Below are 25,774 nucleotides of genomic sequence, written 5' to 3' on the forward strand. Positions count from 1 at the left end.
TTCCATCTGTAGTCTGTTTATCCCTGGAATATGCAGCACTTTGATATATTTGCTTAACTTTGGATTAGTCCTGACACCAGTGTTGCATGGTGCTGGTCAAGAAACAAAATTAAGATTGGGCAACACAAACTTTCCTTTGACACAATTTATGCCCCTGATATATATTACACAAATGTAGGGCTACACTCAAATGTTAACAAACAATGTTAACATTGGCAGTTTCTCAAAGATGGATATAGAGTAGTAGAAGTGTTTTAATACCTTTTTTGGAGACAGTGCTGTTGCACAATCCCTTCTGTATGTCTACTATTAGGGAGACTCAGCCAGTTTGAACTCTAATCCCTCCCGTCAACAGAGATAAACGGACTAAATAAATAAAAGTTCCTAAATCTTAAGACGTATGGCCAGCATTGAAGGAACCTAAAGCTGCATTTTCTTTAGTATTACAGCTCTTTTTTACTCAATATTGATGACCTCAAGAATGTGCACTAACTTTTTAAAGTGTATTTCCACTTTTGCAGCCAAATTGTGACAACCCCTAAATCAGGGGTAGGCAAAACTAAAGAGGTGGCGATCTACCTGAACAACATGAGAGAAGTCAAAGATCACCAGTGTTGCCCAGTGTCACCTCCTCACACCTGATTTAAACCTCTAATTGCCATACTACCATGTTGCAATTGCATGCATTGCACAGCAAACATGGATTTAATGTGGCTGTAAACCCCATTCATGAAATTTAACCTGGGCACTTATATCTGTAGTGTTTACTTATCTCTCTCCAAAACCCCTAAGTCCCTTGCCTTTCTGCTGCCATGTTCCTCTGTTATCAGCATGATAACTTATGACAAGTTCTCTGGCACAGGAGGTTAAAGCAGCTGGTAATTTGTGTCAGGGTGGGTTCATAGAGATAGATTAGCAGAGAGCTGGTCTATTCACAGCACAGCTCTGCTGCATCTTTTTTCCTTCCTCTGCCTATGTGGAGGGGGGGGGGGTGTGCCTTTCCTCCAATCAGCTGTCAGTGTATGTCAAGACTCCACACCCAGTACTGGAACAGGAAGAAAAAATACTAACACGATGTTCACTTTCTAAATTGTAGAAAGCTGAAGGCAACAGATATACAAATAAAACTTTTGTAGGGAGATTTGTTTCATCTCTGTGTATCATCCGAGAACATTGGCAACGCCTCCTCACCACCTGCCAAACACATCCAGATCGCTTTTCAGAGGAGCAGCAGTGCGTGCTGCACTTGTCAATGAGCCTTTAGTTGCATTCCACATCAACACCTTAGGTTAACACACAAAGTTGGGGGGTAGTAAAATGCTGCGGTTGAGTTTATTGTCCCCAATCTCTACCCCCTTCAGCCGCTGAGGCCAGCAGCCAAAGGTGTACACATACCGCAGGAGAAATTAAACCCAGTTGCTTTTGGTGGGTGCTACCACCTGTTAATCGTGATAAATTTCAGTAAATGGGGCCACTCTGCAAGCACCCTGCAAGTGCATGCATCCAAGGGGTTAGGGCAGGTGGTGAAAAAGCAACAGAACGTTGCCTGCCTTAACACCTTGCTTGCTGTACTGCACTAGATTGCAGGGCACTTGCAGCGGGGCCTCATTCATGGGTCATGCTTGGCAGGTGCTACACCCTCCAACCATGACACGGTGTATAACTCCTGCTGCAGCTGCAACGGTTACACCCCTGGCCACTGCAGCTAAAGGGAGTGTGGTCGGTGTGGGGGTGGTAAAAACACATCTTAACTAAGATGTTTTACCACCACCCCCCCCCCTCCCCAAAATGCGAATGTAAGTGAACACCTGCATCGTGGGTGCAGTGCATTTGTGACTTTCCTAAGTTAGCTGTGCTATGCCAAAGACTTCTATTATATCCTGCAGGTGTGGTGCACTTTCTGAAGACACACCAAAATGCCTGTATTCAGGAGTTTTGATGCACTTTCGGAAAGTGAACCAAACCCACAGGATATAATGGAAGTCTATGGCTAAGGGCAGCAAATCTGCAGGAAAGCTGCAGGTACACTGCATTGCCCCCCCCCCCCCCCGGGGTACAGGTAAACCGCAGCGTATCAGTGTGAAAGCCCAGTGTATTGCTTCACACTGACATGAAGATCTCTTCTTTCCTGCTGCTGGCACCACTCTGAATACAGCTAGCTGTGATAACAGATGGAGTGCAGTTGGTATCATTCCCACATGGCACAGGAGCCAGCACTACAGAGGAGGCATCAGCTTATGCGGCTCTTGCTCCCTACTACAGCGCCAACTTTGCAAGTACTCCCTCTGCATTGCACTCTGTTAATGCTCTAGGATGGTGGGTCAGCAAGCCCAAACTGCGATCTACCAGTCTCCTGGCCGTGATCTACTAGTCGATCATGATCTACAGGTTGCTGACCCCCCGCCCTACTTTATATTTGTTACATTTACATAGCATAACATTAAAAAAATTAAAATCGCTGCTTACCTTTTTACTTGCTTCTGACGTGCTTAAAATCCCACCTAACTGTCCCTCAGTCTCTCCCCAATTGCAAATTGAAAGGAATTGTAACATTAGAAGCTGAGCTCTATGTATACAACTGCTCCAAAGAAACTACTATAAAAGGTAAGAGACATTTTTGCTAAATATTTTTAGGTATGCTGTGTAATTGGGAACACATAGAAAACATATGGTGGGGGTTTCTCATATTTGACTGCAAAAGTGGGGATATACTTTATAGCCAATGTGAACTTTAGTTTCATTCTGATAAATACATTTTCAGTGCACAAAAACAAAAGCTGTCCCCTGCCAGCCTCCTGTAAGAAGGATCCTTTCTATGCGGAAGCAGTGGGATCTCGAAGAGGTCTGACCCATTCCCCCTGCTTACTCAGACCTATTGCTCTGCATTCAGCAAAGTTCGCACTTGCTAATTGGAGAGATCTTCCTCTGACTCAGCAAAAAATGGGTTGGACCATTAAAGAGGGACCACAGCTTCACATGAGTAAGGATCCTTCTCTACAGCATGCTGGCAGTGAACAGGCTATTCTACTTAGGCTGTGGCTGCTTTCTCTAAATTAATCGTAAGACTTTACAATCCTGTTTTGGCTTACCTCGAATGTATTTTGCTGATTTAAAAGAAGAGTTGGGCTTTAACATTTGGGTGAAGATTTACTTTAAAAGATATGACTTTATAATATGTTACCTGAATGGAATGCCTTGCCTGCTTTTACCCATGGCTCCTATCACGTAGATTTTTTTAAGGCTGCAGTGGTGCTGGCTGCACAGGCTTCTTTTTCATTCTTTTTGTTTTTTTTTTTTGTTTGTTTGTTTTTAGCATGTGCTGTCATCTTTTTCATTGTTTAAGCAGTCACTTTTTAGCTTGCCTCTCCTTGCACAGCAGTGAAAATTTTCCATGGTTCATGAATCTTTGTAATATTTTTTGCTTTTTAGTTGTGCCTAATCACTTCTCTCTTGTACCTTTTTGCCTTATAGGGTCTACTCTGAAACGGCTATGTCTAGGCAAAGAGCACAGCAATAGTAACTATCGTCTTTTCATTTTCTCCTGCATTGTGTGGAAACTTTGTTTGCTAGCTTGTTTATCTCTTTGGATGTTGTACTGCATATGATGTGTTAAATATGGTAATTACTTGACCACTTGCACACTCAGGTTGTGGGCATCATATTGATCATCCAATTAATCATATGTTTGTTGCGTCATATCCATAGTTTACTTGCAATCTTTGTCATGTTGTGTGGTCTGTATCTTGAATAGGTCATTTAAATTTTCTGTATTCTCAATCCACGCCAGTTAAGCAAAGGTTTCACTCAAACAATAGCAGACCATAAGCTTATGCCAACATAGACATCCAATAAAAGCTGAAAATAAATAACATTGCAGAAAATGATTGATATGGTAAATAACACATGCTTTATGGCTCAGTAAAATATTATTTGTAACTATAATGAGGCCAAGCAGAGCAACAGGACGATGTCCCGAGTGGTGTGCATTGAACCAATTAGGAAGCTGTCAAGGAGGTCTTGAAGTGCAACTGTAAACGGTGAAAGTAAAAAGGACAGTAGGAAAGCTAGGAATTGCCTTGCTTTGTTTAATTTGAAGGTTTTTGGGTAAAATGCAAAGGATTTATGGGGACACTTTTGCCTACCATACCATTTGAGCCCCACTTTGTTCTTGTATTCCTCTGCCTACTTTATGCATGGCGGTTGTAAGGAGATTTGATGTTTTGTGGTTGTAACAGTTGAACCAGTCACGCTTTTTTACAAAGAAATCTTTAAGAGCGAACTGCATGGAATCATGTAGGATTAGAGCATACTTAGTGTTACTAAACCCACAACCTGCATTCACTATATCTGGTCTCCCACAGCACATAGAACATGGAAATGCAATTATTTTAATAAATATAAACACATAACTCCCAACTGTCCCTGATTTCAAGGGACTGTTCCTGGTTTGGAACAAAGTCCCTTTTTCCTCCTCATTTGTCGTTCATTTTGGTCTGATCTATATAGTTGTATATAAAATGCACTTTTTATCTTTCAAAAAGTGTTTCCCATTGCTAAACCTTTCATCCAATCTGTAAATCGCTGCATTTGTAAATTTCAAAGGCCAATATATAAAGGAATAGTAGTGGTAAAGAGAAAGCATTGTGGGTTTACCAAATCATTTTTTTTTTATTTTGTATAATCCTCCTTTAACTAGTTCTGGACCAGAAGGATTTGCCCAAATAAAATAAATAAAATTGATGTCCTCTTTTTTTCCCCACAAATAGAGCTTTCTTTTGGTAGTATTTGATCACCTCTGCAATTTTTTATTTTTTGCGCTATAAAAAAAGCGACAATTCTAGAAAAAAGTTTTCACATTCTGCTATAGAACATTCCCAAAAAAAAATTTAAAATCAATTTTTTTTAACACTCTAGGCCAATTTGTTTTCTGCTACATATTTTTGGTTAAAAAAAATTGCAATAAGCGTATTCTGATTGGTTTGCACAAAAGTTATCGTGTCTACAAACTAGGGGAAAGATTTGTCATTTTTGTTTTTTTTACTAGTAATGGCGGCGATCTGCGACTTTTAGCAGGACTGACATTGTGGCGGACAGATGGGACCCCTAACTGACATTTTTTACACTTTTGGGGGGACCAGTGACACTACAGTAATCAGTGCTAAAAATATGCACTGTTACTTTATTAATGACACTGGCAGGGAAGGGGTTAACACTGTGGTTGATCAAGAGGTTAAATGTGAGCCTAGGGGAGTGTTTCTAACTGTGGGGGGGAAGGGCTTTTGAAATGATCAGAGACCTGTGATCCTATATAGAAGGATCACAGGCGCTCTGTGATCATTCCAGAGAGAAGAATGGTCAGCTGTGTTTACAATAGCTGACCGTCCTTCTGTCTCAGCTGGGAGCGATTGCGGGTGCAATCGGAGCCATCAGCCCCGTGCATCGGAGTTCCGGCTGCTAAGCTGATGGCGCGCGCTCGCCCCCTAGCAGCAGGCACACGACCAACGTAGGGCTACGTCAGTTCGAGCAGGAGGGGCTGCCTGCTGCAGTAAAACTGCGGCGGGTGGTCCTTAAGTGTCTAAGGGGGGGGGGGGGGGCATGGCAGGGAGATGTGTCCTATGCCTATATACTTTTGCAGCCTTGTGACTTGTATCAGTTCCTAGTAGAGCTTTTAGGAGAAATTTCCATTCTTTCCTGATCCTCTGTCTAGACATGTCTGACTGTGCTGATCACAGGCACTCTCCAAAGAAAAAAAAAAACTGTCTAGCAATACACCCCAAACTGAGAATGTGCAGCCTGTCCCCTGACTCTGTAAATATCAGGGTTTTTTTTTTTTTTTTTTTGGAGACCATGAAAGAGGAGGTTTAGAGAGACATGATCAAATTGCCTTTATACACAGTGCAGATGATTAACCCCTTAGGTTCCACAGTAAGTAGAACAAGCATGCTTTACTGCATATACAGACTGATTTTACTGTTGTGGGTTTAGTAACTCTTTAAGGGTCCGTTTACACTTGCTTCAAAATGTAGATAATGCACTTTTTTAAAGCGCCCTCATTTAAACGCCAATCAAAGCATCTAGCGTTAAATAAAATGTCCCTACAGTCACACTGTTGCATTTGCTTTACTTTGCTTCAAAAATGATACCCTCTGTCGCTTTCACCTTGCTTTAGCGCTTATCCAAAGCCAAGTCTATTGGAGTGCTAACCATACCTGCAGCAGCACACAAGCTTTTATTGAGCGTTAGCCTTGCTTTTAAAATATTACATTAATACCACTTCCCCAACAAAAAATACACATACTGGACATTTCCCAAACTTCATTAAAGCTTCAAAAAAGCATCAGACGCATCAAAAAAAAGCATGTTGAAGCGTTAGGCGCTTTAATGTGTGTTAAATTAAAACAAGTGCAAATGAGCCCTTAATCACAATTGTAAAATACACTAAAACCTTTATTATAGAAAATAGGACAAGGTATTTTCTTTATGTCCTTTTACACAACCTTGTGTTTTACTAAAAAGATAGGGTGACAGTCACCTTAGACTCCAAAGGCAGGGAACCATGCCAGTGTCAAAGCCAGTCTTTTTTCTTATTCATTCTTGCTGGGTTTGGGGACCAGGACTTTGTATTTTCTGACACCAAATATATTGTGTTATAAAAAAGGGTTAGCATTGAATGGCTCTATAAGCCTTTCACTTAGGTCCCATATTCTGTGTATTCTAAATGCCATGTTCACAGTAGTATATTGTAGATGTGTACAATTTAGATGTCCAGTTAGATTGGTGTGATAACTGGAAGATGAAAGGCAAATGTATGTTAAATCAGTTATCTTAATTCTAGTGCATTCTTCGGAAATCTCTATGAAACCAGCAGCTCAGCTTAGAAGCCAGGTTTAGCCAGTTAAAGCTGTGGGTAAAGTTTGATTCTCCACTGTGGTCCTAGATGGCTTCCAAGACATTGCCAAGTGTTGGCTCCTGCCCTTGAATCCTAATTCCTTTGTTCATTGTGTAGGATTTAGTCCAGATTTGAAGTTCAAAATTTGACAAAAATGAAAATATGGGACAAAAATCGAAGCTCCATGCTACAAGAGTCATGTCTATTATTAAGATGTATTGACTGAGATTTGTTTGCCCTCCTGTAGGATCCTCAACAAGCAGCCTTGCAACAGGCCCTGAACCATCACAAGTTCCTTCACTGAACACGCAGCAAGTTCAGGCCCAGTCTAACAATAGTAACAACAAAAAGGGAACATTTACTGATGACCTTCACAAACTGGTGGATGAATGGGCAAGCAAAACTGTTGGAGCAGCACAATTCAAACCTTCCCTTAATCAACTTAAGCAGTATCAGCAGCGGCTGGACCTGGAGCACAAGAATACAACTACAGCTGGAGATCTAAATGCAGTAAGTACATAATCACCTCCTCTCCCCTTGGGCGGAAAAATCCAACAGGGTTGCATTCAAATGTAAATTTAAAAAAACAACTGACATCAGCAGACACCAAGCACATGTTATGTTAGGGAAGTTTAGCTTGAGTCAATGAACAATGGAGGTTGGCTATGTGGTAAAAAGAAGCAGTGACTGGCACTATGTGGTCCATCATTGGGTGTGTTCCAATACTTCACAAGTTCTCGTGTCATGTTGTATGGTGTTTAGATGTTAGAAGACTGCCTGTCTTGATGCAGGTGCTTCAATGTTCTCCTAGTCTCTCTTCCAGGTTTGGATTCTTTGGCCTTATTGATTGGCCAGGCTGGAATGACAACTCATTTAGGAAAATAAGTAGAATATGAGTAGAAAAATAATTCTATTAAGCTTTGAGACAAAAAACACACAAAAAGCACATACATGGGAGTGGTCATCGCAAGAACATCAAATCGTTACGGTATCTCCCAAGGCAATAGCCAAAAAAGGCGAGGTCCAGTATTCTGTCCACTAACTCACCTATTAAGGTGTTGATTAATGTACCTAAAAGACACTGTTATTAATAGAAAAAAGGGGACGAAATACCCTTTAAAAAAGACAGTGCTTACTAATCCAAGTAGTTTGACCATTAGGAAAATAACTATAATATAATGGAGTAGAAAAATAACTTTAGGCTTTGAGACAAAAACCACACATAAAGCTGTGAAAAACGATCACTAGCAAAAATTCTATGACCTCTGCCCCTCATACATTAAAAAAATGACAACGTTGTCAATCTAATAAAAAAACTGGACAATAACCCTGACAGACTTAAATGACAAATCTCTTTTTAATGATATGACCACGATCCATCCAACCGCTCAAAAGGGAGCATTGGAGTATCCTAGCAAAATATATTCATTAAAAGGTAACTCCACTTTCGTAGGGGAAAAAAAAAACAAAGAAAAAACAATATAGCGTATACAGTTGCGACACAAATATTGTAATTGAATGTTATTAAAAATGACCTTTCATTTTCAATCTGCAGCCACTGTCATTTTCTGAAAATGCAATATGGCTACCTTGAGCTGCTCTGTACACAGAATGTGTACTGACCACACCCCAGAAATATAATTTCCTGCTTGTGTGATTGGCTCACCAATTTTCCCAGAAGTCTGCCTAAGATACAAGTCAGATTTCTGGCATCCCCTGCAACAAAAATTTCATTTTTGGTGAGGTACTTCCAATAGGAACACGTCTAAAGGGATACAGGCCCAGCAGCTTTCCTCATTTGTGCCCTGCAGCTTCTACAACTGACAGATACATTATGAAACCACTCCCATTTGACCCACTCAGCACAAACGAACAAACAATGATTTCTTCAGAATAAAAAATGATAGGAATCTGCAACAAAGTTTGTTACAATCCTTGTAATGTACATAAATAACCCAGAGGGGAATGTTTTTTCTCAACAAAAGTGGAGTTACGCTTTAGGTGGTGGAGGGATCATGGTATACAAGTTCCAAGTAATTTGCTGAATAGTAACAAAACAATTAACACATCAGCCAATGTTATAAGAAACCTTGTATTCAACTAAAATACTATTAATGAAAAATGCATGCTGTATGAAGTGAGCTTGAAGTGTGGCAATAGGATTCATATTTTACGGCAGTCATTTAAGTGCCGGAATTAGGTCATTTGTCAATCTGCTTGTTAGCCTCTCCAACAGGGGATTCCAACTAGTCAATTCCTCCGAATTAGGAAGAACTGTACACAGGTGGACCAATTTAGGAGAGAATCTGATATAATGTATGAGAGGTTTCAGGAATGCGGATATTCACATTGGATCCTGAAGAGGGCTAGAAGAAGGGCCCTGTCCACTGAGGGATAGCCTCCTACAAGTACATAGGAATTCAACAACTGAGCAGGGAATGAATAAAGCACCAACTAGGTTTATTACTAAGTTTGGATTGCAATGGAATGAGGTCAGTTACATTCTTAGCAAGCACTGGCATACAGTGGGTACGGAAAGTATTCAGACCCCCTTAAATTTTTCACTCTTTGTTATATTGCAGCCATTTGCTAAAATCATTTAGGTTCATTCTTCTTCCTCATGAATGTACACATAGCACCCCATACTGACAGAAAAACACAGAATTGTTGACATTGTTGCAGATTTATTAAAAAAGAAAAACTGAAATATCACATGGTCCTAAGTATTCAGACCCTTTGTTCAGTATTTAGTAGAAGCCCCCTTTTGATCTAATACAGCCAGGAGTCTTTTTGGGAAAGATGCAACAAGTCTTTCACACCTGGATTTTGGGATCCTCTGCCATTCCTCCTTGCAGATCCTCTCCAGTTCTGTCAGGTTGGATGGTAAACGTTGGTGGACAGCCATTTTTAGGTCTCTCCAGAGATGCTCAATTGGGTTTAAGTCAGGGCTCTGGCTGGGCCATTCAAGAACAGTCACGGAGTTGTTGTGAAGCCACTCCTTCGTTATTTTAGCTGTGTGCTTAGGGTCATTGTCTTGTTGGAAGGTAAACCTTCGGCCCAGTGTGAGGTCCAGAGCACTCTGGAGAAGGTTTTTGTCCAGGATATCCCTGTACTTGGCCGCATTCATCTTTCCCTCGATTGCAACCAGTCGTCCTGTCCCTGCAGCTGAAAAACACCCCCACAGCATGATGCTACCACCACCATGCTTCACTGTTGGGACTGTATTGGACAGGTGATGAGCAGTGCCTGGTTTTCTCCACACATACCGCTTAGAATTAAGGCCAAAAAGTTCTATTTTGGTCTCATCAGACCAGAGAATCTTATTTCTCACCATCTTGGAGTCCTTCAGGTGTTTTTTAGCAAACTCCATGCGGGCTTTCATGTGTCTTACACTGAGGAGAGGCTTCCGTCGGGCCACTCTGCCATAAAGCCCCGACTGGTGGAGGGCTGCAGTGATGGTTGACTTTCTACAACTTTCTCCCATCTCCTGACTGCATCTCTGGAGCTCAGCCACAGTGATCTTTGGGTTCTTCTTTACCTCTCTCACCAAGGCTCTTCTCCCCCGATAGCTCAGTTTGGCCGGACGGCCAGCTCTAGGAAGGGTTCTGGTCGTCCCAAACGTCTTCCATTTGAGGATTATGGAGGCCACTGTGCTCTTAGGAACCTTAAGTGCAGCAGAAATCTTTTTGTAACCTTGGCCAGATCTGTGCCTTGCCACAATTCTGTCTCTGAGCTCTTCAGGCAGTTCCTTTGACCTCCTGATTCTCATTTGCTCTGACATGCATTGTGATCTGGAAGGTCTTGTATAGACAGGTGTGTGGCTTTCCTAATCAAGTCCAATCAGTATAATCAAACACAGCTGGACTCAAATGAAGGTGTAGAACCATCTCAAGGATGATCAGAAGAAATGGAAAGCACCTGAGTTAAATATATGAGTGTCACAGCAAAGGGTCTGAATACTTAGGACCATGTGATATTTCAGTTTTTCTTTTTTAATAAATCTGCAACAATGTCAACAATTCTGTGTTTTTCGGTCAGTATGGGGTGCTATGTGTACATTCATGAGGAAGAAGAATGAACCTAAATGATTTTAGCAAATGGCTGCAATATAACAAAGAGTGAAAAATTTAAGGGGGTCTGAATACTTTCCGTACCCACTGTATACTCACTTTGAATCCCCAAATAGCGAACGAAAATAGTGGACGACAGACCCCAGATGATGACACGCAGGGCAAGCAACCTGAAGCACATGTTAGTTCATTCAGAATCCACTAGAAATTTTCAAAATGTTTGGCCCTCGAAAATAGTAGTTATGTATCCATGTGGTCACTGTTCTGTGTGTCCCTTTGTGGAGTAAACTACGGTGTTTACCAGCTCGGACTGCTCAAAATCCTATGACATTAGTTTCATTATTTGCTCCACGAGCAGTGTGTTCTATATAATAGTGTCCATGCCAGAAACTGTATATAAGTAAAACCAAAAGGCAACTAAGGGTCTGAAGTTGAACATATTCGAGCCATTAGAAGTAAACCTAGTGAGAAGGAAAGCGAAAAAGATCATCCTTTAACACTCCACTTCAGGGTAGCACATGCTGGCCACACAGAGGGTCTAAAGGTTAAGGGCTTCTATGCCCTAAAACTGTCAACACGTAGAGGTGACTTTTGATAGAGTCCTTCTACAAAATGAAAAGAGGGTGGATATATAACCTCGGTTCTTTGGCTCCTCTTGGGCTCAACACTGAGCTGATTCTTGGAGTGTTCTTGGACAGTTAGAGACTGCGGCCAATAAAGCTCAAAGTGTGATTTTTGAGACTTCTCGCAATTATATTTTTTCATACGGTTATCTAAAGATTGTCTTCCTTAGGTTTTCATCTGCAATCTTACTGTCCCTTATTGTTAGAGGGTACTATGTAATTTATGTTTACTTGCTTATTTAGTGCAAGGTCTATGTCGAATTCCCCTTGCCTTTATTTTTTTTTTAAACTTCAACCTTGCCTTTATTTAATTTTAATTGACCCTGGTAGACACAAAATTGAGCTTTCCTGGTAGTTCTATAAAAAAAATTGTGATGAAAGCTGTAAGGGTGCCATCTGTTATCATGGGATGGGTATTACAAGAGAGGGGACTATAAATTGGGGTCTCCAGAGCACCTTCTACTGGTCCTGAAGAAGCCTGCGTATACTCCTAGTGAAATGCGTTGACCGCAGCTTCCAACTAACAAAACACTAACAAATTCAGCTGTAGCTGAATGGATACTCATGTAACGGCATGTTTTGCCAGATCTGAAGGAGGTAAAGTGCGGGTCTAATATCATACTTGGATGACATAGATAGTGTTCCATATTGAAGATTCCAAGATAGTTCCATATCAAAGATTCCAAGCACCTGGGAAAAGGACTGCGAGCCCAGCATTGAGTGCTGTGAGTTACTGGTGCACTAACTTTTACGAATTACATATTACATCTGTTGCACCTCGGCCAGTGTGAGCATCCAGGCTGTTTAGGCCCTGCAGATTAAGACTCGTGGCTGTCAGGGAAATGACTGCTTTATCATGCACAGATCTACAATGCTCGACCACAAAGCATTAATTGTGGTAACTCAGCTCTCCTTCCAAAGAGCTTTCCTTCCAATGACATTTGGATCAGCTGTGTTAGGTTGACTGGTGTATCTGAGTAGCTTGCTTGTCAGTAGATGTAAAAGTTTTGAAAGCCCCTAGTTCAGCTAACCACTTATCTGGGGGCTTTCAGACTTATACATGGGTCTAAGCCTGTCCAAACGCTATTACTAGGCAATCCTTCAATGTAGAATATTTAAATCCCTGTTAACAGGACTTTGTTTTCTTCTGTCTTTTCAATGGAATACTTTTCCTGGTTAGGAGCTAACAAGCATATGCCAAAGTATCTAATCCTGCACTTGAATGACTGCCGTAAAATATGAATCCTATTGCTAAACTTCAAGCTCACTTTATAAAGCATGCATTTTTCATCAATAGTATTTTAGCTGAATACAATGTTTCTCATAAAAGAAGCTGATGTGTTAATTGCTTTGTTACTATTCAACAAATTACCTGAAACTTGTATATCATGATCCCTCCACCAATTCATGAATATATCTTTCTATGATACTCGGATGCTCCCTTTTGAGCAGGTGGATGGATCGTGGTCGTATGGTCATATCATTAATCACTTCTGGACTGAAATGTTTTACCCCCTTAATGACCAGGCCATTTTTTGCGATACTGCACAATGTTACTTTAACTGACAATTGTCTGGTCGTGCAATGCTGTACCCAAAAAAAATGTATGTCCTTTTTTCTCTTTTCTTCATTTACTGACACAGCTTCTGATTCTTCCTAACCATTGGGTTATACTGCCCCCTACAGGAGTAGGACACTAGGCAGGAAAAAGCTTGACTACGCCTATGGGCAGTCCCAGGGAGTATACACCCACTCTAAGCTATAGGCACTTTTCTGCTTAGTCTGGAGTAAGGACCTAGTTCCTTGCTGAGATCTCTGGTCCTGGCCATTTTCTTTTTTTTCATTTTAAATTGAATTTTTTTCCCTCTTTTATTATTTTGTTCCTATGAGAACTACAATCAAGTGCTAGACTGGGCGACAAACCAGAAAATCTAGATCCTAAGGATCCCCCCAGTCCTACCATCGAGCGCGCGCAGACCCCAGCTCCGCGCTACGTAGGCGGCGACCTAGCCCCACTGGACGGGGGCTGGCCTGCAAGCTAAACGTCCCGCAAGGACTCATATGAACTGGCTCTGGCCTGAGTTGCAGCGTTTCCTTCTGGCTGCCAGCACCCACATTACGATGGGGCGGTGTCCTGTCTGGAGCGGTGCCCACCCTGTTCCTGGTGTGGTAAATGGCTGCCCCCCCCACTACCCCTGGAGGGTATTAGGGTGGACCTGGGCTCCTCCCTGGAATGATCAGACCCCCGGGTTCCCCTCCCTTCCCCCTAGCCCCTCTAAAATTTCAGTCACTGTGGGTCTTTTTAATGAGTCTTGCTGCCATTATTGTGTGGGGCGCCTGCCTTGTTTTAGCGAGGGTACCCTGCCTGCGCCTTTTAAGGAAGCTATGTCTTCTATGAAGGGCTCAGAGGGTGACCGCCTTGTTTTTTGCAGGGTCCAATAGGCGGTGGACCCTTGACTGGCGTCCCCTTCGCAGGATCGCAGGCGGCGGCCTCCCCTGATTGTAATGTTTTCGGGGTGAGCTCAGTATAAGGCGACACTACTGGGTCTGCGTCTGCGTACCCTAAGTGCTAAGATAGTGAGGATGATTCCTCTGATCCTCTACTTGTGCTTAAATAGGCGATGGTGGATGCACTGTTTGTGTCAGTGCATGAAACTTTAAAAATGGAGGTTGTGGCTGATGCCGCGCCAGAGGCACCAGTTTCTTTTGGCACCCACAGGCCCTCCAAAGTGCTGAGAGTGTTCCTCTTTCCGCTTACCTTGATAACATTGTCACAAACAGTGGGGTTGCCCAAAACGCAGTGGTTGCTTATGAGGATTTACTGCATAAAAGGTGGAGGGTCCCACCTGTAGTAAACTCGCCGGTTTCCAGGTAAAATTGAGTAACTTTCACCCCAGTTGAGGAGTCCCCGACCTTTACAGGTCCAGCTAATAAGAGGGCGCATGCTCTGGCTCGCCATATGTGCGCTGTAGCTGGTTCGGCAATTAGGCCGGTAATTACTAATGCCCTGGTGTTCCGAACTGACCGAGTGGGCTAAGCTTTTACGCTGGGATTTGGAGGGAAAATGGCTTCTGTCTTTGCGGAGCTGGCAGACCGGTTGGTCCAGGGGATACAGTTTGTCTGTGATGCCTCTTTGGATGCGGCTCCTTTGATTTCTAAGATGTCTGTATCAGCAATGGTCCTTCGGCGTATTGTCTGGCTGAAATGCTGGTCTGCAGACTAGACTTCTGAAGGCCCTATCTGATCTCCCTCTTGTACAGGGTCACCTGTTTGGTGCTTCCTTGGATGACATCATTAAGGGTCTCACTGGGTTAAGAGTACTCTTCTTTTGCAGGCTACTAAGGGCAAGGAGCCCCATCGTTGACGTGGGCCATTCTCCTCAGCTCCTAAGCGGCCTATTAGGATCTCAAGATTAGGGATCAAAAATCAGGGCCTCCACCAGAAGTTCCAAGAGGCTGGCAAGCCACGAGTGGGTTCTTCCAGACCTGCAGACAAGGCTGCCTCTACATGAAAGGGCGCCCATTACCCTTATCTGGGGTGGGGGGACGTATTCGCTGGTTTTCGGATCCATGGACCTCCCTGGTAGAGGTCAAGTGGGTCCACAAAGTTATTCGGTCAGGCTGAGATCGAGTTCGGTTTTGTCCTCTGGAAAGGTTTTTTCCCTTCCAACCTGCACTTGTCCCCAGATCACTTACGGGGTCTCTTTGGGGCAGTGCAAGACTTGTTGTTATTTCAAGGGGTGACATTTTCATGGGTTTTTTACTCAAACCTCTTTACAGTCCCCAGGAAGGAAGGCAAGGTACGTCCAATTCTGGACCTCAAGGCGCAAAGCTACTCACACAGTCCATTCACATGGTAATTGCGTCCCTACATCAGGGGGATTTCTTCAACCTTCTTTCGACATCAAGGACGCCTACCTGCATATTCTAATATTTGCTGGTCGCCAGCACGTCCTCTGTTTTGCCATGGACGAGAGGAGCATTATCAGTTTATGGCGCTGACCTTTGGTCTCACCTCTGCACCTCAGGTCTTCACAGGAATGTTGGCCCCGGTGCTGGTGTTTTTTGAGTACCTGGATGATCTTCTGTTAGCCGAGTCTCGGACTGCTCTGATGGACTATTGGAGATTGCTCTGCGAACTCTGAGGGAGTTTGTGGGATCCTGAACATTTTGTCTATTAAAGACTTTATTACCCAGTGACCAATGCTGTATCCCAGAAACCAAGCTTCTTCCAGGCCTATTGAACATTGTTTTGGATTAGCTACTTAACTTGGCCTTATGAATAGCATATAGAACAGCCTTGATCTTGCGTAGGAACTCCAGTAAAGACTAAAAATGACATCATCTAGATATGCTGAAGCATATGCTATAGGGCGTAAGAATTCAGTCCATCAACCTAATTCTCAATCTCACTGACAGAGGCCTCACTTCCCTCCATGCACCATTTAGTGTTATACCTACAGCTTCCCACTCAGTGTTTAATGTTGGACTTCAAACAACTAGATGTGGATGTCTCACTGTTGAGTGTTGATGTCTCTACTTGTATCCTTTCTTTGGCCAAATGTTGTGGCCATCTCTGCTGTCCAACGCATTCTCACTTTATAAAACAAAAAAAAAGTAAATGTTTGGAAAGAGGCTGGGACCCCATGTAAGCCAGAAGGGAGGCTAGTCTAGTGTTGCAAATGCTGTCTTTTTCTTTGCCCTAGCTAATAAGGGGTATGCATTGTGGGACCTAACCACTAGCTGTTAGATTACTGTATAACCCTGAAGGTCTAACATTTTCTGTAACACTTCTGAAATTGCTTTTCTCTGAGCTTCTGTCATGGGAAATTACATTAGTTCAGCCAGGTAATCTGGTAGCCTGATATATTTGGAGGACTTTCTCTTTCCAGGCTGGTATACCTTCACTTATTGTGAAGTGTAGCCTTGTACTCCCATGTTTCCCAGAATATAATCATCTATGGAAGCCTTGTACTCCCATGTTTCCCAGAATATGATCTATGTAAGTCTATCGTACAAAAGTACTGTAAAGCCCTCTTGGATGATGGATGGCACTTCCCTTACTGAACATATTAAGTATTGTAATAGGACCTCCCAGTATTTTCCATCCTTATCAATTCATTTTGGCGTCCATTTCAGAGTTATATTGAACCTTTCTACCTACCAATTAGTTTGGAGATGGCACAGAGGTGCATAGGTGGCATTTTCAACAACTGACACAGCTCTTGGTTACCTTCTGACATGAAAGGGGTTCCTTAATCTGTCAAAATGTCTTTAGGAATACCAGTATGGGAAATGGCTCTATAACTTTAGAGTACATGTTCTGAGGGGCATTGCTTTTGGATACCATAAGACATAGTCGAGGACTACAAATGTGTTCATGCTCCCTTGACAGACTTCAGAAGTGTCTGACCAGATCCATAGCAACCTTCTCAAAAGGGACCTCGATTATAAGCAAGGGTACCAGCAGACTTTGCAAAATGTGGTTGGAGTAAATTAATTTAACACTCATGGCAGGATCTACAATAATCCTTTGGTATGTATACACAAAGGTAATTAAAAAAAGTGAAGTTTTTAATCAATAGGAGAGGCCAGTAATGTCTCTCATCTGAACGGTTTACTTTTAGTCAAGTTAATTTTTGGGTTGCTTTCTCCCACTGTTTTCTAACATGTTTATCTTTGCTTTAAAAAAAAAAACTGTGTTAATTTGCTATATTTTCTTTCTAGGGAAGACAACCTCTTTCTGAGCCAGCCAGGAAGTACAGCGTTCCACTGTCTTGTCCAGCCCCCACGGGACTGATGTCCACATCTATCCCAGCAGCCCTTTCAGGAGCAACCCAGTCTGGTATATTACCACCATACATGATGCCCCTTTGTCAGTATGCTGGAGTTTTCCCAGCACCAGTTTACGGATCGCAGTGGCCTGGAGCGGCAGCACCTGCCATAGCAGGAAGTCGGCTGATATCGCAATCTGCAAGCATGCAGATATTTCCCATGTCTTTGCAGCAACCTACCGTGAAACAGTCTGGTTCCAACCTGAGAATCACGTAGCTTTGATGCCTTTTTCTGTTTTCAAGTGTTTGAGCCTGTCAGCACCCTGTGTGTTTTTTTATTTTAGATCTCAGCAGTGCTGAAAAAGAGTTGTATGACTGTCACAGCCCCTTGTCAGCATTAGGAGTTGGATTAGTTGTATGGTTATGCTGCAATAGTCTTTGGCCGAGGCCACAAATGCACACAGCCATGCTCTGCATCCCACAGCCACTGTGAACATCACATGATCATCACCACTTTTCCAACATCTCTGTGATTTCTCATTTTACACGTTGTGAAATGCAAAGTACTTGAACTGAAAATTGTGGGAGGTTTAGTGCCTTGAGAAGTGTGCTTCCCATTTGCTTGGGAAAATGTGTGGGGAAAAAAAATGATAAAATTTATTTTCTAATCTACCATTTCTGTTTTTCATCCATAAAACTGTGTACGTTTTTTTTTCTGTTTAAATTTCTTTTTTTTTTCTTTTTTTTTTTTTACGCTGTTTTTGAAATGGTAGCTATCCTGTTTTAAAACCTAACCACCTCCCTCCACTTGAAAAATAATGCTGCTTTATTTATTATTTTGGCATACAGATAGGTTTGATTACATGTGGCTTTTATTTTAATTTGTAAAATAATAAATTGTTTAATATTTATAAGGTAAAATGTTTCTAGCTACAGTTTGAGGTATATATTCAAGAGAAGAATTTAGTGAATACCTTTTTTATTTTCTTATAGTTTTTTTTTTAATTGTAATGATTTGCTGGCTGTTCAGGGGAGATTCCTTAAAATTGCATGTCGAAATTGGCACAGGCGTTGGTTTCCAAAAATGCTAGTTTGGGATTATTAACATCCATGGAACATATTTAGGCTGAGTAAGTCTCTACCTCAGCTTTCAGTTGAAATGAAAGTGTCATTGCAGTTGTACACAAACATATTTGCATTATGGAGTGTTTTGGATCTAGGAAATGTTGTTCATTTGTTCCAGTTAAACCTTGATGTGCTCTTTATTTACTCCAAAGATTTTTTTCTTTAAAAAATAAAATGATGACCTAGAACACTAGAAACCAAAGCTGGCCTGGACAGCAGTACCATACAGAAGCCATCCTAAAATAGTGACATGTGGCTGTTGTCTGAACTTGTGGTGGCCATTTTGTGATTTGAAACTGTATCGGAATAATACAGCCTTTTGCAGTTCTTGAAAACCAGTGGCATGAAAATTCACTCAATACAAACAATGAATGGAATTAAGGCAAAGTATTCCTCATATTCCTCAAAGCGAATCTCAAAAGGCTGTAGCTATTAGTGTCATGCAAAAAAAAATTATTTGACTGATGTCTTTTTTTTTTTTTTTTTAAGCTTTTTAATTTTGCTGCAATAAAATCTGGGACTTTTGTGGTATGTTGGCACACAATAATTTTTCACAGTCACATCTTGCACAGTTATAGGATGTAGAGAGAGCTTTATATTTTGCCATAAAGAAGAAGCGGATTGGTCCTGTTAAGTAATTTTACTAGTTAATTTGACTCACTTTCACCAGAATTTGTTTAAGCTGTGGCATGTTCACATGAGGTTCACCTAGAGTGTCTGAAAGGAAAGTCTCTAGTGGCTGCAGTAACCACTTGGGCTCTTCATTTTATTTTCTAACCTACACTAGTAAACTAAAAGGGAGAAAAAAAAAGGTTGGTTGGTTCATCCAAAGAGCACTGGGATTTACCTGTGTTGTGTGTATTTTTATTTAGGTTCATTTTTTGGAGTAGTTTTTTTTTTTTTTTTGTCCTGTTACCATTTCTTTGACATTTTGTACTTTCTCTATCTTGAGTTCATACCTTTCCCCTTGTATGACAGTGTCTGAAAGAATTCTGTTACCCATGGCTTCCAACTAGCTTTTCCCATTTATGTTGTTAGTATGGGAATAGGAGAAATAGACAGCTGTTTCTTCAAACACTCGCATATATTTGCACACATTTGCATAGTCCCCACATCACTGGCATCAGCAGTATCTCACAGTGAGCAGACGTTTACATTTCTGCAATTGCTGCATTGGCTGAGCTAAACCAGCTTTGCTCAAGTATAACTGCTAAATATAGAATACTAGATGCAGTTCTTCGGACAAGTGTATATATATTTTTTTTCAGAACAGTGACTGTTCGTCTGCACTGCAGCTTTGAGTCAGTACCATAACCACGCTGAGTCAGAGGTTTGAAGAAATGTCTAGCTTGCACCAGTTGTGCATATATTGCAGATCTCCTCACCAGAGCACAGTGAAATCCCTTTTTTTTGTTTTAACCCAGTTAGTGAATCATACACTTGTGTCTTGAGAGGAATTCTACACAACTTGCATCATTGGTGAGGACTGAGAAGTTTGAGAACCTCTGCCCTAGACCAATCCAACACTAAATAGCGAAACCCTTCTCTGTGTTTAGCCTTTATATGCATACCACCTGGTAGGTACAGTTGCAAACAGTTCTCTTACTCACCTAACCAGTGGGTTCAGTTGCAGATCCTTAGACGGGTGGTGAGACTTGTCATGTCAGATGAACATTCTTTCGTGACATCTCCGTTCCCCAGCTGGAGGCATCTGTGCCTCGTTCTGCCAAGCTGTGAAATGTATTTTCAAGAACCTTCAACCATTGTAAATGTTTTCATTTTGTTGGTAATCCCTGACTGTAACTCATCAATTCTGTTGGAATTGAATTTTATATGAACCATTCTGCAGGCGAGAACTTAAAGATAGGAAGAGATTTCTGTTCTCTTCAACATCTTGAGTTTGTTTTTAGATTCATGTCTGTGCTTCATGAACAAACATGGGAAGTACGTACTGCACTCTCTCCCCCATTGCTTGCACTGAATCTTACCTTCCAGGTCGCTCTTGCCTGATTGTATAAAGCTCCTTCCCTTGTGTATGCTGACACAGTCAGTGGCACCAATGCCTCAATATTGTATATTACAGAATAAACATTTTGTGCTTGAAAACATATTTTGTGTGTCCTTGTTTTTCTCCTATTCAGTTTCATCCTAACCCAGTCTTCCAATTATTTTTTTTTTTTTCCAATTGGTTTGTGTGGTTTTATTTAACATGTGACAAAGAGCAACCAATCAGAATCCATTTATATATTATTTTTCAAAATGACTTTCAGGGACTAGTAATGTGGCCTATGTCTCCCAGATCCTGACATAACTGGTATATATTGGTTGACAAAACATTTAATAACTAGTCAGATTATCCCCACTGTTCTCATATTCGACAATGACCTTGTATTACATAATGGGAAGAAGATCATTTTTCCTGTTACAATCACGAAGGGGTATTTATATTGAGTTGTGAATGGGACATTTACCAACATTTACTGTAGATGAATCATTTCATCTAGTTTAAAATACATGCATGTGACAATCAACAAACATTTACTGCAGGTGAATCATTCTCTGTAGTTTAAAATACAGCACCAGGAAGATACGCGTGCAGTGAATCTTTGGTAAATGCTACTTTTGCTGCTTTATAAATATAATCCTATGTGTCCCATTCTACTTTGTTTGAGATGTTTGAAGATGTAAGTTAATAGTAAGCCGTGTGACTGGAGCTGGAACATGGATAGTCAAGACAACTAGAGACTGAGATTGTGCAAATATTGACTTTCTATGCAGCAGAATTAGAAGTCCATTGAACCCCCGCTTTTTTGATAGGGAATAAATAGTATTCCCTATTTAAATGCTGGCTTGCGGTAATATGCCCGACCTTCTTTAAATAGAAGAGTTCTGTTTATTGTTAAGTAGGATCACCCTTGAAGTTTACTTACTAAAACAGCTGCTTTACTGCCCAGAAGCCTTGAAAACATTCACTGAGTGTTCTTTGAGGCTCAGTCTCTGGAAGCTGTTCCATGACAACAGATATTTGTTTTCTACAGGCAACAAACCGTTCTTTCAGTCATTCTTTCCCTTCCTAAGAGTTCTAACTGGAGTATGAATTAGAACAGAGAATCCATATTAGCCAGATTGACTAAAGTCGATAAAAACAATGCTGGAGTATATAAATAATCAGTAGAGTTTATTAAAAATTAAGTGGTCCAGTATACAACAGAAATCTACCCATGAGTTAGGTTTTGCATTGCCTTCTGCTGTATGCTGGACCACTTGATATTTAATAAATAAACTTTGCAAGTTATGTGTGGGCTCCAATGTTTGAGTATTAAATGAATAGGGTTGGCAGGAGCCCAGCTCGGATGCCAACACCTGCTGCATAATAACCAGGGGTATACTTAGAACTAGGCTACTTTGCTTGGTGTGAATACCTAAATTGGTTAAAGCGGTTTTGTGATTAACTGCTTGGGTGATGGCACATATTTTCTCCATGTTATTAAACCTTATCTATGGTGTCTAATTCTGTGTTTGTATTATGTCTAAGGAAGTTCAGATGTTCTACTGTAAAAAGAGCTGTAACTCTGCTTCCAATTTTAGCAGTTTAAGATCGGTCATCTGGGGTGCCTCTGCAAATACCCGTTGGGAATTTTATGACTTTGACATTATGATTACATTTACCTTAATCCAAGCATATACTTAGCATATCAAAATAACTTTTTCTGGCAAACATGTTGCTTATCTAGCTGTTCATCGAAAGGCCTAAATTTCAGAGTTTCTGGCCCTGGAACAGGTATGTAGATCAGCAGTTTTGGTTTTTCTATGACTTTGCAGGCTACATGCTTGTTCTAGATCAAAAGCGCAAAAATGCATGCAAGCATTGAATCCAGAGACACAGTCAAAGTGTACAGTATATTATACTGGAAAGCTTACCATACCCCTTCATGTCTTCTAAATTACCCTTAAGCTGCCTTTATCTCTGGATCAACTGTTAGTTTTGAGGAGTGGTTGTCACTGGAGGTAATCTTTTCTTATGAATCCTGACTATATACTTCATTTGAACTGCATAACTTTGTGTCAGGTTTATTTTAACTGTGTCCATCTAGCCATACTAAACTACACAAAAAATTGTAGGGAAAATAAGATGACAACGATAGCTTAAGTATAAGAACATAAATTATTGCTAATATTAACCAATCAAATTTTAGTAGCCATTCCTCTTGAGTAAAAACAAAAAAAAACGTCGCCTAATGTTGCTTTTACAATGCCTCCACTTTTTTTCAGTTTTTTTCAAATATTTTTATTTAAAATTTGCAATTTACAAGCCTCAAACAGAAACACAAAGGGGTAGATTTACAAAGCTTGTATCTAACCCACTACTAATGTTTCCTGTTACTGCATTAGGTCTTTGTACCTAATATCATGCAGTTTTAATCATATGTTTCTAAGATATATGTAAATACAATTATGTTTGTTTCAAGCAGCACAAAAACCATTCTGTTTAGACCTTGGTGCAGTTCAAGGTGACGATGTCTAGATGGAGTTGTCCCATAATACATTGTTGAGAGAATGTTTGACACCGGTATACAAACACCGCTTCACAAAAACTACTGCACAAATCTCCCTCAGTATGAAATTATTCAAGCTATAAATTATTATTCAGAAAACAATGCATCAAGTTAAGAAATATGGTTAAATCATTTTATCCAGTAAGCTGCATGAATCTTCCCCAACAAGCTTAAAAATATTAGAAATCCAATTTTGTACTTGCATCTTGAGTCAGTTTCATGCCTTGCATGATCTTTTGATCAAACTGATGACCTATGTTTGGCTATGTAGTCATTTTATTATTTCTGCTTGTTATCATGATAGACAGCACCAGGACTATGCAATTTTCATGGATCATACATCAAATGTCTGAGTGGCAGGAAGACATCAAGTCCTGTTACTGCAATCCTAAAACCTAAATAATCAGTTGGGTACAATAGAATAGTTAGCTTAAAAAGATCTTTGATGGAAGTTCTTGGGGAAGAAGCCATCAACTACAGCTAGATAGTAATAGTCTCTATCACAATAATGCTACCATTGGCCTTGCCACTGGGCTGTCAAGTCTGTTTCCTAAGCTGTAAGAGTAATTGCTTAATTAAGACATTTTGGCATCTTCTTTGTATGAAATCAATATGCAGAAAAGGTAATTGCTTAACTCTGATTTGGGTGTACTTTCTTTCCACAAGCCAGTATGCAACATGGATTTCTGTGTGTTTTCAGGAGCGCAAGCATAGCTGCACTATCTTTAAAGTATATTTTTGCTTTTCTTAGTCAGAACAAAGCAACTCATTTGTTATAATTCCTGAAAACGTTCACTCCCACCACTCCCTACCTCTCATGTGATCTTATTGGTGTGGAGTCATCAGCCCTGTGTAAGCTTCCTATTAGAAGAAGAAACTTCATGGAAGATACAAATCACTCTAAAACATCCGGCAGATGAATGAAATGATGGAGGAATGAAAGGAAAGCTGCGTAGGAAGGCAGCATTAAAGTAAACCTGTTGCTTAGCATTGTCAGAAATTTATTTGACCATGTTTTGTTATGCCTCCCCACCCCATGCCAAGCATCTTAAAAATATCCCATTAAGTTGTAACCTACATATGGTGGAACTACAGAGTTTCTTATTGCATATTTCAAGAGAATGATGAACATTTGTTTATAAATGCCAGGAAATATTTCTACCTAAATTTCTAAAACACTATCAAAACTCTCTTGCTTTGGGAATATTCAGACTATGGTGGAGACAATGGTTGACTGGCTTGGAATGGCTGTTCCAACAGTGTGGGGAATCTTAGTGCTGGATCCCTAGAAACCAAAAAAGACATGGGGCTGTAGGTCTAGCTCCACTAATGTAAGGAAATCTCTTTCCACTAGTACAGGGTTTCTCAACTAGGGTTCCTCCTGAGGTTGCTAGGGGTTCCTTGAGTAATGGGCAACTTCTGCCTCTAAGATAAGTTCCCAATGACACTATTGTTCCTTTTAGATGTCTGTAAGGGGGTAATTCTTCCAACTGACTGTCACACTAATGTGTCATGAGTTGTATATTTTTATATTTTAGCAGGGGTTCCCCGAGACCAGAAATTTGTTTCAAGGGTTCCTCTGTTGAAATGGTTGAGAAAGGCTGCACTAGTAGTACAAAGGTATATAGAACATGGTTGCGTTTTTTTTTAAGTTTTCGATTAGTACTTTTTAATCATTCTTTACTCTTTTAGGACTTATTGCCCTTTACTTCTTGTCCTGTAACCACAAAAGCAAGCAAGAAAGGAAATCTCTCCAAAATGGGGTAATATCCTTCTTAGCTGTCACCAGAACAAGTATCCCCATTGAAAGATTTTCCTCCAATTTCAGTTCTGGTGACAACTAAAATATTGTCTTTCCCCTTTTTTAGTACTGGTTGCAATAGTCATTAGAACACAAAGAGAGTGCATATCACTAGAGGGAACACAGTGTGGTGAAGGGTTAGAAGCCTTGTCTAATTTTTATTGCAGTCTAACACCAATATTTAAAAAGTTTTGGCTTTAAATACCTTGTCTACTGCTCTTTGAATGTATGCTTTTAAAAATATATTGATGAGGAGACCTTTACAGAAATAAAGGACTGCACTAACGTGATGATTTGTATTTAACAAAATAAGTTATACTTGCATTTCTCACACCATGTTATGTTGTGAAATTAAATTATTACCTGTAAGTTCCAATGATTTGTATTTGAAAGCTTTGGATTTCCCTGTTGACAACCCATAAAGGACAGCAGGGAAATGTCTGTGTTCACTGTGTGCAGAAGCCCCTGTGAAAAAGGTGTGTAGCCACCAGCATGTCCCCATCTGGAATTACATTTACTGGCCATGTAGTATGTATTACTTAGACCGAGCATGTTTTTTCAAATCCGGTCCCCAGACCAGCATCTGTCTTACCAATTTGCAGCCAGAAAGCTTGATGGGAGAAAATTCTTGAACCGACATTGAAGGCGTAAAAATGAAAAAAAATATATTTTTTAAAGTCAATTAATAGAAAAAAAATAAAAAAATTAGTCCAGTACCATGGCATTTTCAAGATGGCTATAAATTGGCCATTGGTTGTCACATGATTTATATAAAAGAATACGGTATTATGTAGCAAAGACAGGAATTTGTAAATCTGGCCTGTCGGTTTCTTCACGTGATTGTAAGTGGCTATAGCTGCTAGCAATAATCACTGTGTGCTCTACTGGCAATAGCTGCTAGAAATAATCACGGTGTGCTCTACTGGCAGGGGCAGTT

The 25,774-nt window shown here is 40.7% G+C and overlaps 1 protein-coding gene across 2 annotated transcripts in view; it reads left to right on the forward strand.

Moving 5' to 3' along the window:
• WNK2 (WNK lysine deficient protein kinase 2) overlaps nucleotides 1-18,848 on the forward strand; it is a 403,248-nt gene extending 384,400 nt beyond the window's left edge. For both annotated transcript variants that reach the window (XM_082265480.1, XM_082265479.1), the window contains exons 25-27: nucleotides 3,472-3,516; nucleotides 7,137-7,399; nucleotides 17,309-18,848. In XM_082265480.1, coding sequence (XP_082121606.1) covers nucleotides 3,472-3,516; nucleotides 7,137-7,399; nucleotides 17,309-17,632 — 632 coding nt within the window. In that variant the 3' untranslated portion in view covers nucleotides 17,633-18,848. The remainder of the gene's footprint in view (nucleotides 1-3,471; nucleotides 3,517-7,136; nucleotides 7,400-17,308) is intronic.
• The last annotated feature ends 6,926 nt before the right edge of the window (nucleotides 18,849-25,774 follow it).

This window comes from Pelophylax lessonae (assembly GCF_965119305.1).
Source record: "Pelophylax lessonae genome assembly, chromosome: 8".
Classification (NCBI taxonomy): Eukaryota; Metazoa; Chordata; class Amphibia; order Anura; family Ranidae; genus Pelophylax; species Pelophylax lessonae.